Source organism: Nothobranchius furzeri, chromosome 11, assembly GCF_043380555.1.
Source record: "Nothobranchius furzeri strain GRZ-AD chromosome 11, NfurGRZ-RIMD1, whole genome shotgun sequence".
NCBI classification, from domain to species: Eukaryota; Metazoa; Chordata; class Actinopteri; order Cyprinodontiformes; family Nothobranchiidae; genus Nothobranchius; species Nothobranchius furzeri.
The window spans coordinates 51,697,246-51,709,244 of NC_091751.1; the positions used below are offsets into that span (position 1 = coordinate 51,697,246).

Here is an 11,999-nt window from a genome sequence, read left to right on the forward strand (position 1 = left end):
GTGTTGTAAAGTGCTTTGGGGGGTTGTAGAGGTGCCATACAAATACAGGCCATTGATCATTTCCATTTTTCAGTGACACTGCTTCAAGTCTTCTTTGCCAAAATTAGGAGGAACATTTTAAAATGAGCCAAAGAGCCACATGACTGTGGATCCAGTTCTGCAGATTAAAGACTCATGTTTTAAAGCATTTAAAAGCTGGCTGGTACTTACTTATGATTTCACAATTAAACTTACAGCTTTAAATTTGCCCTTTTAGATCTGTGTGAAATATTTAACCCTTAGTTGAGTGGTTGCTATTTCAGTGAAGATCAGTAAGCCAACAAGATGTGTTTAAATGAACTATGATGTCACTATGAGTGAGAGGACAACCAGCTCCTTCAATCGGTTTGCACATATTTAACTCACAGCCATCAGTGAAGCTGCTGCAAGTATTTTTTTAATGATTTCAAATTTTGACCAATGAAAATGTTTTTGAAGCAAGTGTGTAAGGGTTTATTTGATTAGCCACACAATGGTAAAGCTGCATTATGCTTCAGCCTTGACTCATCTGACTCATTTAAAAGAATAACTGAATTCATCATTTTCTTTAGTTTGAATTTCACTTGCAGCAAAACAGTTTTTTTGGTGAAAAACCAAACATCACATATACTTATGACAAACTGACTGTTATTTTGATCAAATTTATTTATTTATTTATTTATTTATTTACTTACTTATCAACATTCTAAGTTATCATTGGTAACATACCAGAAGAAGTTGAATCAGGAAAATAACATTCTTCTTTGGGGAAGAGATTGCCAATGGATTTCTGAATTCAGGAGGGAGGATTTCTTTTTTTGGTCAAATAATTTTTCAAAGATCATTCAAATCCAAAGTTAGCTTTACTCGATTTACTGTGGTACTGAGGATAACTTATCTTTACATAAAATGTTTATTTTATGTTAATACATAGGAGATAATAATAATAATAATAATAATAATAATAATAATAATAATAATAATAATTATTATTATTATTATTATTATTATTATTATTATTATTTCAACGGCTATTACAGTAGTTGCGCATGTTGACCGTTAGAGGGTGGACGCGATCCACCCGTCTTTCGACCTTGCCTGTTTTACGACACTGGGACGCACTTTTCGGCGTCTCTTGTTATTTACAATCGTCCAGGTAAACAAGCGTACTCGATGTAGCTTTCTGCTAACGAAAACAACTTTACATGACAAGGTAAGTACCAGTAAAGCTCCAAATATACGTTCGTTTAAAATTCTTTTGTTGGGTCGGTATAATACCAAAGTATGTCGCCATGTTTGCGCAGTAGCCTTTAGTTTTTGCTAATGTTTAGCTGCACTAGCAGCTCACGTACCTCACGAGTTTAGCAACATGTTTGGAATGTGGATGATTTAAGGAATGTCGGAAAACAATATCAACTTGATTCTGTGTATTTTATTGAAATATTACAGAAACACACTTTTAGATTAATGTGCTTGTGTAAATTTACAGAATATCTACAACTCTGGCTCTGAGATTAGGTGAGGTGTAATCCTGGTTTGGTGCAAGAGGTTCTGCGTTCTTGTGAAACTTGTTTTTGGATGTTTGGGTTTTTAAAGCTAATGTTTGTTAATTTGCCTTTTCATTTAGATCTTAATCTCTCTGTGGTTTAACAGTTAGAGCTGCAAACCTATTATTTTAAAAGGAAGGTGTGTGTGTGTGTGTGTGTGTGTGTGTGTGTGTGTGTGTGTGTGTGTGTGTGTGTGTGTGTGTGTGTGTGTGTGTGTGTGTGTGTGTGTGTCAGTGAGTGCAATAAAACCCAAACTGCCTCTGTAATGTTGCAACGGGGTTATATGACTGTAATAGCCCCATCTGGTGTTCTACTTTGTGCATGTGTTCTTTTATTTCTTCATTCAGAGAACTATAACATGAGAACAGTAACAGATTATCCATATTCAGTAATAAGTAAAATGTGGGTGCATTCATTTTATGGTTTCTGAAATGGACATGAGTAATTAGAAAGATAATTGGCCTGGATAGTTTTTGCTGTTATTTCATATGGTTTCTGAGTTTCCAGTAATGTTAGTGTTGAAGAAAACTTGTGTTTTTAGTTGTAGTTTAACGTATAATTGAACATGTAATTTTAATTTAACACATTTACAATGACATAATAACCCTTGGAGGTCCCATAGTACATTATCTTGACAGGCAGTAGTGTTTTTCTTTTTGTACAATGCAGTTTTTTTTATATAAAAACCTACCATCAAATGAGTTAAATCTAAAAAAACACATTTTATTATGTTTTGTGAGTGCTGAAGCCAAGTATGGAGTCTGTATTAAAAAATTAGGGATGTTCTGATTATGTGTTTATTTGCTCCTGATTCTGAGTTATTTGATTTTGAGTATCTGCTGATACCGAGTCCCGATCCAATACTTTTCAGAAAAGCATTAAAATAATAAGAAAAAGGCTTGCTAGCTGCGGCACTTGGTGTCTGAGTCCTTGCTTGACGTTACTGCGTTGTTTTCGTACAAGAAACAAATAATATTGATAGTGATGGACTTTTTTTCAATTAAAACCAAGCCATTTTTATTCAGTTAGGAAAAATTCTATCTCAGGGTGAATTTAAAAAGTCATGTTTATTGTTTAAAAAAGTTAAATTCGATTTATTTCTCCCAATTCCGATCCTTTAAAAAAACACGTGATCTGGCTGATTTCCGCCATTTTTTTGTGTTAAGGGTCCCAAATGTTGCTTTTTTGGAAGGGACCTCCATTAAAACAGTTCTTTAGGTAAACTATTAAAGCCATGCTTTAAATGACATTTTAGATTCTTTCATGTTTTTGTTGTCTCACATGTTTCATTTGTTCTTCTAGTGACAATGCTTCTCAAAAACAGAGCCATCTTTTCACTTGGCTTTCGCATGTGTTCTACGCACGTGACAAATGCACCACCAGTAGAAACGGCGAAACCAAGTTCAGGTAAAGGACAAACTAAATAAATAAATAAAAATACTTTAGTAAACCTATTTCAACTATGAAGAAATTGTTCTCCCATTCAGGCACGAAGAACAAGGAATTTATTCTGCAAATAGCTGGAATATAAAATGTTTGAAGTAGCACTCAAAAATGTGTTGCAACATGATACATTTAAGTGTCAATAGCCGTATACTTTCTTTTCAAGCACTGCTTACAACCTTACTGTAAAACAACTCAACTGTGCCTGTAAAAGCTCTGAGACCTGATCTGATGTTAGTAGGTATTTTTTCCTCCTTTGACTCCTAGACATGTCTGAATTCCGCAAGGCCTTCTCCAAAGCAAAACACATCGCGATCATCACCGGAGCAGGTGTTAGTGCAGAGAGCGGAGTACCAACTTTCAGAGGAGAGCATGAGAAGTGGAGGAAGTGGCATTCTCAGGTAATTCTAGGAAGAATGTGTCCACACGTGCATGTTGCATCTTTTAGTTCAATTCAAAAGTAAAAACTTTTTTTGCTCTGATTTTCGTTTTGTTTTTGATCTTTTTAGTGAAAATAAACGTATGAAAGCTTCACATATTCTGAAATTGTGCCTTTCTGACTATTCCCGCAGGACCTTGCCAGTCCAGAAGCCTTCTCTCGCACCCCGTCTCGGGTCTGGGAGTTCTACCATTACAGAAGGGAGCTCGTGTTGGACAAGCAGCCCAGTGCCGTCCATTTCGCCATTGCGGAGTGCGAGGCCCGGCTGAAGAAGCAGGGGCGCTCTGTTGTTGTTATCACACAGTGCATAGATGATTTGCACAGGCAGGCTGGGTCCAAGCATGTACTCCAGATTCATGGTGCGAGTTATAATTGAAGGTTGTGCTTTGTTGGTGGGTTTTTCTGCATTGTAACACATTTAAAAGCTGCTGTGTGTAATTGTAGGCAGTCTGATGGAGACACGCTGTTTGAGTTGTAGGCAAGTGACTCTGAACAAGGAAAGCCCCATCTGTGCTGCCTTGAAGGGCAAAGGGTAGGCAGCGCTTCACATTTACAACTCATAGTCTGATGCTTTCCATTTGACCCGTGCATGAGCAAAGTTTCTAACGTGTTTTTCTGTCATCGTAAAGAGCTCCCGGACCAAATGTTCCCGATGCTCAGATTCCTGTGGACAAACTGCCAAGGTGAGATTACGTTCACACCATAATAAGAATATTAGTGGCAGGATCATTTTGTATTTTTAGACGGTCTGATGGTGACCCACTGAGGTCACGCTGTGATCAGCTGCACACAATGACCTTGGAATTTTCAAATTTTGTGTTCTGCAGCTGTAAGACTCTTTTAAACCATGTGAGGTGAAGGGTAGTCCACCCTGTTTAAGTACTAACAATGATCTATTCTTGCCGGGTGCTAAAATGATTGAAAACTAACAATAAGTGTAAAAAAGGCCACAATCTTATAAAAAAGGAAGTTGATTAGATTGTGTGTAAAAGAATGAGGGGAAAAGGTAAAAATTTGGCATATTAAAACATTAAAACAAGTTCTGCTTTTTTCCTTTTCTCGGGTATAAAAGGCTGACCAAAATAACTCCTATTTAAAATAAAAAAGACTTCTCAATAATGCCAACGGTGATACTTTATCATATTTTGTGCCTGACTTTGCTCTCAAAGGTTTAAACTAGCATGAGCTGGCTCTTCTAAGTTTTGACTTTTGGAAAATGGGAATAATAAATAGCTGCTTCTTATTTCTGTTATGCTTGCCTCCTTAACAGTGTACAGATTTAAGCTTCGTGTTCCGAAACAACTACGTTTGTTGTAGAAAATTTTGACCCTAAATTTTGCAACTGCCCCATCAAGGTGTGAAGAGAGAGACTGCCACGGTCTTCTGAGGCCCAATGTGGTTTTCTTCGGAGAGACTCTGGACTCTCATCTCCTGACCATGGTGGAAAAAGAAATTGAAACCTGCGATCTCTGTCTGGTGGTGAGTTCTCCTTATGGCACAGTCCTCCTCTAACATGTTTATGTAATGATGAATTTCTTCAGAGTCTGTCAAGGTCATGACCCCACGTGCACTACTTAGCAGCGAGATCTGAGGCTGACACCGAGGTTGTTGCTCTCTGTTGTTTACGTGCAGGTGGGGACGTCTTCCATCGTTTACCCAGCGGCCATGTTTGGCCCTCGGGTCGCTTCCAGAGGCGTCCCAGTGGCGGAGTTTAACATGAACACAACACCGAAAACAGAATATTTCATGTAAGTTAGTGAAGTAACTGAAAAAAAAAAATTACATTAACAAATATAAATACAAAGAGTTTTGGTGAATTTTATGATTTTTAATAAAGAAGTTTCATCAGATGCATTCTTAGAGTAATTTTCTACTGAAGAAATGACCTTCTAATCAGACTTTTTTTTTTACCTTAAATGTCTTGTTTTCTTTTATTTTTGTGACACAGGTACCATTTTCAGGGTCCATGTGGAACTACTCTGCCTCAAGCTTTGGCGCCACATGAGTCTGAAGTCCTTTAAATCCAACACTTTCTTTTTTCCCCCCAAAATATGACAAAAATGTGGGATTTCAGTACAATTTTCGTAAATAAAATGATTTGTTTTCTAAAAACTAAATAATTGATCTCCTTATACTTGAATATAACTAACTGGAATCAAATTGACTGCTCAGACGCAAAGCAGGAAATGTGTAACTTGATTAGTGAAGGGGAACGCTTTCTGTACGTAGGAGTTTGCATATAAAATGATTCCCCCCCCCCCCAAGATACTATTTTTAGCAGGAGATTATGGTTTAGAGTTGTTTCGCTCTAAAACAATGCTGTAGAATAGAACAACATTCGACTTCTTGTGCCAATGGATAGTATTCCTCTTTTCCTTTTCTATCCAATAAACACATCCAGAAATAAACGTGTGCCTTTCCAGACTCAAACCAAAAGCTTGGTTTTGAATTTTCAGATACGAGTCAGCCAGTGTTACGGGGATTCAGACGGTAGATCAGCCTCTCGCACTTACATGATGTTGGACGTTCATCTGACATTTGCTGGATTTTTTCTGTTTTCTCATAGATTCATGTGTCATAATATCGCTAGAACTAAACAGAAATGTGAAAATTGATGTACTTTATTGTCTTCAAAGTAACATACAGTTGTTTCTGACTTTATTAATACTGCCTGTGTATTTGTATGAAGCATAACTAATAAACGACTTCATGGATACATGAAGATTTGTGTTTTTATTGATGTAGTTGTTTTAGTTTGTAATTTGGTTTTTATTTATCTCATATGTTTCCATAATGAACAACATACTACTCTATGGGCTTTCTTTATTATGTTGCTTTTTCTGTTATTTTTGTTGCTCATGTTACTTTTCTATTTCTGTTATTTTGTGTTCAGGTTTTTGTTTTTGTCTTCCAGAGTGTAAAAGTACTTGTACGGCTGATTTAAGCTGAGGAAGTCATCATGCTACTGGAAGGTAAAGAAAAAAGATGGCACCTTAAGGTGTCAATTTAAATCTTGATATTTTTAAAGCTTTTTTTTTTTTTTTTTTTTTTTTTTTTTACATTTTTTGAGAATTCCATAATTTGCCAATTAAAGTGACGAAAATCAAAAAGGAAATTTAAAAGAAAACTTAATGGTGCTTTATTCATCCAATCTGATGCATGGATTTTGACACTTGAAACCTGCAGGGGTAGTTTTACTTTTGGGACAGCCTGGTGGTGCAGTCTCAGATTTGACTCCTGGCTGGAGCCCTTCTATGTGGAGTTAGCATGTTTCTCATGCATGCACAGGTTTTATCTGCGTGCTGGGATTTTCCACCAAAAACATGCATTCTGAGTCGATTAGCGTGATAGCTTGATGATGGAGTCATTGTTTTCCTCAGCAACCTGCATTTTTGCAGCCACATGTAAATTGTTTTAGCTTTAATCAAGAATGATGAACCCAAACAACTGAAGTAACTTTAATATGTTTAAATGCTTGAAAAAAATTTGGATTAAATCAATCACAATCAGTCACATGTGGCTAGATTAAATCAAAAGTGATTGAATGTTATCACTGGTATACTCTGAAAAGAGAGAAATGTGCCAAATGTTTGTTTTAGCTGTTTTATTTTTACTCTGGTAATTTTGTAATCCCTCAGATTTGATGGACACCCGTCTAAAGACTTCCCTTGAACATATCTCAAACCAACATTTAGCGACTTTCAGCAAAAATTAAATATCTGCAGGTTTTGAACTGCTGCAGGGGCAGGTTGCATTTCTTATTTAATTGTAACAAAAGTTAAGATCAAAAGTAAACTCCACACACTTGTGTGTCTGAAAGAAAAAAATGGTGGACAAACAGGTACCATCTTCAGTGTCTCTGGGGAATCTCCACAGGTTGTTTAATTTAGTTTTAACCCAACTAGTATTTTCCTGCTGCTTTTTGTTTCATTTTTCTCCTCAGTTGGGATCCAAAACCAAACTTTGTATCTTTGTTTGTGATGAGATATTTTCATTTATCTTTGTTTGCCATCATTATCTTTAGATTTACTGATTTGCTTTAGTTTGTACTTACTTGAACAACAGCTATGGGGTTCGTTTTCAAGGCTCACGGCTTCATAAAGTCCATGTTTTGCACTGTAAAAAATAAAAATCCTCCAGGACTTGGGGTTAGATTTGAGACGAGTGTTTTCAGTCATGGAACAGGACATCAGGAGTGACTTTTACTCAAAAATGGAAGAAGCTGTGAAAACGACTTTTGATCATAATCACAGACACCATGTGAACGTTTACAGTGATATTTAAGGGTATGACTTACGTTTTCTAAATTTTATGTAGTTAAAAGATTTACATTCTGAGGGAGTGTTTGCATTTATGTTCTTGCACTTTTTTCTTCTTACAACTGGGAGAAATAAAAGACCCAAAGTAAGTCAGACCAAACAAGGAACTATGAACTTTACACATTTACATAGCTATACGGTAACACCCTGTTGGTCAACATGAGTTGAGTAAGACATGGTTTATTATTTAATACTTGTCTTATTTCTGTAGTTGTGTTTTCAGATCACATTTAAATTGTTTTGAAGAGTTTAAAGGTTACTTGAACAAAGTCTGAATGTATTTTAAAGAACCAATTAGGCGACTCCCTTTCAATCACTGGGGTAAACCCCAAGATGGGGGGCAACAAGTATGCCACAAATTGGGGCATCAATTCCCGAGTGGTAGTGTCCAACCCCTAGGGCTGGACAATAATTCAATAACTATATATATCGATCAATAGACATGTGGTTTGCTTGGAAAAAAATGGATCGGTAAAAGTTTCCTTGTTCCATTATAGCCTATTGGGTAGCTTCATACTAAAGTCATTACTTACACCCAACCAATCAAAACACAGACCCAAGCACACTCTGTCACCAAGCCCTCCCTTCTCTAACCTAAACAGACAGCAATGTGACTTAAGTAATATGTCGCAGCAAGGAGAGTTGGAAGAAATTGTCCTGAAAAAGGGTTCCAGTACTTCATCAGTGTGGCAACCGACTTGTTTTATCATAAAGTAATGGCCTAAGAGTGCCAGGGCTGCCCTTAAAGTATATTTTCATTTTTCATATAGTTTTCATTAATTATTGATATCAATCGATATACTTTTTTTTTTATCGATACGCTTTTTTTCTGTATCGTCCAGCCCCAACAACCCCTCTCGAGGGAGCTGGGTCCAGGGCTAGAGCCATGAGTAGGTGAGTTCGACTGTATCCAGCTGGAATCTCATCCTCACACACCATCTCAGGTTCCTTCCCTACCAGAGAGGTGACATTAGACGTACCGAGAGCCAGCTTCTGTAGTCGAGGATTAGACCGCCTCGGTCCCCACCTTCAGCTACCACCCATGTCACATGGCACCGACTCCTTTGGCCCCTCCCATGAGTGGTGAGCCAATAGGAAAGGGGACCCACGTCTCATCCCTGGGCTCTTTTCACTTCAGCAAATTTCATGGGTAACAATCTGTTGTTGATAAAGTAATAAACAAGCTCACATCAGTCCACAATAAAGCTTTTTAATTCAGCTTTAATTTCTTAACCCTTTAATATCAAGGCCAACAACCAAAAATAAAAGTTATTTACTTTTTTCTATTTGGGGCAAAATATGTTATAATGTATTGAAGGCAAGGCATGGCAGCTTTATTTATATAGCACATTTCATACACAGGCAATTCCATGTGCTTTCCATTAGCAAGAACATTAAAATCAACATGACAGAAAATACATTTTAAAAATTAAAAAGAAACTAAGTTAAAGGGTGAGCAGATACAGTGCAGAAGGTGCAGCACAAGAACATTTATTCAAAGGATGAAATCATGAAGGTTTTCAATTTTGATTTAAAAGTTTCTATAGAGTTGAGGCACATTTGAGGTCAGGAAGCTGATTCCATGTGTGCAGCATAGTAGCTAAACGCAGCTTCACCCTGCTTGGTTCTTCTGACCCGCGGTTTATTTTCCTAAGGATCTCAGAGCCCTGCTGGGCGTATATACCTGAAGGAGATCTGACATGTATTCTGGCCCCATGACATTGAGTGATTTATAAACTAGAAGCACTTTGAAATTAATTCTGTAGTTTACTGGTACCCAGTGTAGAGATTTAAGAACAGGAGTGATGTGCTTGGTTCTCTTGGTTCTTTAAGACTAGCAGCAGCAGTTTGAATAAGCTGCAGTTGCCTTTTTGGGACGACCAGTCAAAAGACCATTGCAATAGTCCAGCCTGCTGGAGATGAAAGCATGAATGAGTTTCTCTAGGTGTTGTCTGGACATGAGAAAGGTAAAAAATAGTGCTTAAATAACAATACTAATATCACTCGTGGTTCTTCTGTTCCAACAAGTTCATATTTAACTCAATTCAGCTAATTTTATTACATCAGCAATGAATCACAATCAAAGCAAGGACTTTGCACTGAAAAAAATTAAATATAACAGATCTAATTCAAAACTAAATGCATAATTTAATCCAATCTAATTCAATTTATTACAGCCCAATCTAGTCTAATAATTCCAATTTAGCTCAGTCCACTTAAATCTAGATGAGTGCAGCACAGGTAGACTCAAAAATTAATCCACTTCTGTTCAGTCAAATAGGTTTAGAATCAAAACAGAACATCAGCGGCCCGTGAAGGTCCAGGTTGTTTCTATTTATATCTGCTGTCACTTCACAACTCCAGAGTGCTGTTTGTCTCGCCTGCTTTCAAACTCATGCACACTCCCAAACCCTGACAAGAAACATGACGTAATCTCCTCACAGGCCCCCTAACCCCTCCCTGACCTTCGTGTGTTTAACAGCAACGGCTGTGTTGACAGTTTATAATTAATCCCACTGTTGACATGAGAGTTAACCTGATTTCTGAGTGTCCACTTCTCAGCCTTCCCACTAAGGCCATGAAAGTTGGATTATCCCAAAAAGAAACAGCAAATGAAGACACTTTTCATATTGAGGCACTTCATTCTCATGTCCACACACATTAAACAGATAACGCTGCTTCTGCATGGCCCAGTTGGGAGGGAGTTGTTGTTTGAGAAAGGCTCAAGAAATGGGCTCAGGTGCACGCTAATCTGTCCTAACGCTGCACTAATTAGGATCAAGGCTAGTCGCCACTTCTTCCTGGTTATTGATCACCAGCTCCCCCTCTCACAGAGGAGGTATTTGCTCCTGCGAGAGCAGCAGCAGCACAGGACACACACAACAGGAGGTTCTAGCTGCCTTGCACTGTTGTTTGTGTCTTTTGTTCTTGAGGTTAATTCATCAGGCCTTTAATAATCACACTCTGTTTTAATGTGACCCACTCAGGTTTCACTGTTCAAGTGTATAACACTTTTTTTTTGGAGTATCTTCATCACAATCCTTCACACCTTGTCTGAATTCTACTTCCTTTCTGAATGGATAAACATTTGAGTGATCAATTGCATTCATGTGTTTGCAGAAAATGTTGATTAAAAACCTGTGTGATCGCCAGAGGTGCATTTGTGAGCTTTATTTGAGTTTGTTTAGTTTTAAAAAGTTAACCGCCAAATAACCTGGATAAAAACAATCTGCAGCCATCATGCTGTGCTCCCCTCTAACTCTATAGCAGGGGTGTCAAACTCACTTCAGCTCATGGGCCACACTGAGGGAAATCTAGTCCCAAGTGGGCCGGACCGGTAAATTAAAAACAAGTTCAGATTGTTTTCTTTTTTTTAATACAATCAATATAAAACAAGGCTGGAGCCTGAGGACAGTGTATCCACAATTGTACAAGTACAACACCTTAAGTGTACTTGAAAATTTAAAAAAAAAATAAATAAATAAATAAAATCAATAAATTAAAAAAACATTCCTTAGTGATTCAAAGAGCTTTCAGATCACATGGCTAGATCAGTTTCATGCAGCACTTAAAATATATTTGACTCACTTGTAACGGAATAGAGTGATGTAACTATCTAGAGTTGTATTTTAATACACTGTAAGTAGATCACTTTTTATAAACAGAAGAATAGGCCGTTTTTATCATCAGGGAGTTTAATTAAACACTCTGTATTGACTTTGAGACAAGAAAAGAGAGAGAGTTGGGATCGTTTGAGAATCTTTAATTTCTTAATTATAAATTCTAAACAATCTACCAGGACTAACTCGGTGATGGATGAAAAAGGATTTGGATGTTGTGTTGGTGCGTGTGTGTGTGTGTGTGGTTGGTTCAGACTCCTTAGGCTGACGTCATTGAATCTGGTCGTCTTTGTTATGACTAGATATCACGAGGCTTATAAAGTGATGACATGAGCTGCTATTTTGCCGTGTACGTACCCAGTGGGGGGCCTCCCAGGTAGATCAGGAAATGCCAGGTCCAAGAACCTCGGATGTGTACTGGAGCTGTCGGAGCAGCGGTCGCAGCATGTCAAAGCCCGTCTGAAGGGTCGACCCCGGTACTAATCGGCAGCGTCAGCAGGTGCTCTTATTTTGAAAGGATGTCGTCTGGTTGTTAAACGACGAAAATCTCCAACTTCACAGTTCTTAGTTTAAAGAAGAAAACACATCTGGCCAGGCTGTGCTTTTCTTTAGG

General features: G+C 37.6%; 1 protein-coding gene across 1 annotated transcript; it reads left to right on the top strand.

Annotated features, from left to right (window-relative positions):
* The first annotated feature begins 1,118 nt into the window (after nt 1-1,118).
* Nucleotides 1,119-6,169, top strand: LOC107383913 (NAD-dependent protein deacylase sirtuin-5, mitochondrial). The gene is made up of 9 exons (XM_015956808.3): nt 1,119-1,231; nt 2,868-2,972; nt 3,276-3,409; nt 3,581-3,806; nt 3,892-3,979; nt 4,077-4,130; nt 4,803-4,926; nt 5,080-5,195; nt 5,396-6,169. The coding sequence occupies exons 2-9, from the start codon at nt 2,873-2,875 to the stop codon at nt 5,466-5,468; spliced, it is 915 nt and encodes a 304-aa protein (XP_015812294.1). The 5' UTR covers nt 1,119-1,231; nt 2,868-2,872; the 3' UTR covers nt 5,469-6,169.
* The last annotated feature ends 5,830 nt before the right edge of the window (nt 6,170-11,999 follow it).

Excerpts from the sequence above, each read along its gene's own strand:
- LOC107383913 (XM_015956808.3), top strand. The coding sequence starts at position 2,873 with ATGCTTCTCAAAAACAGAGCCATCTTTTCACTTGGCTTTCGCATGTGT. Across the intron at positions 4,927-5,079 it reads CCTGCGATCTCTGTCTGGTG|GTGGGGACGTCTTCCATCGT; the intron begins GTGAGTTCTCCT and ends GTTTACGTGCAG. Across the intron at positions 5,196-5,395 it reads CCGAAAACAGAATATTTCAT|GTACCATTTTCAGGGTCCAT; the intron begins GTAAGTTAGTGA and ends TTTGTGACACAG.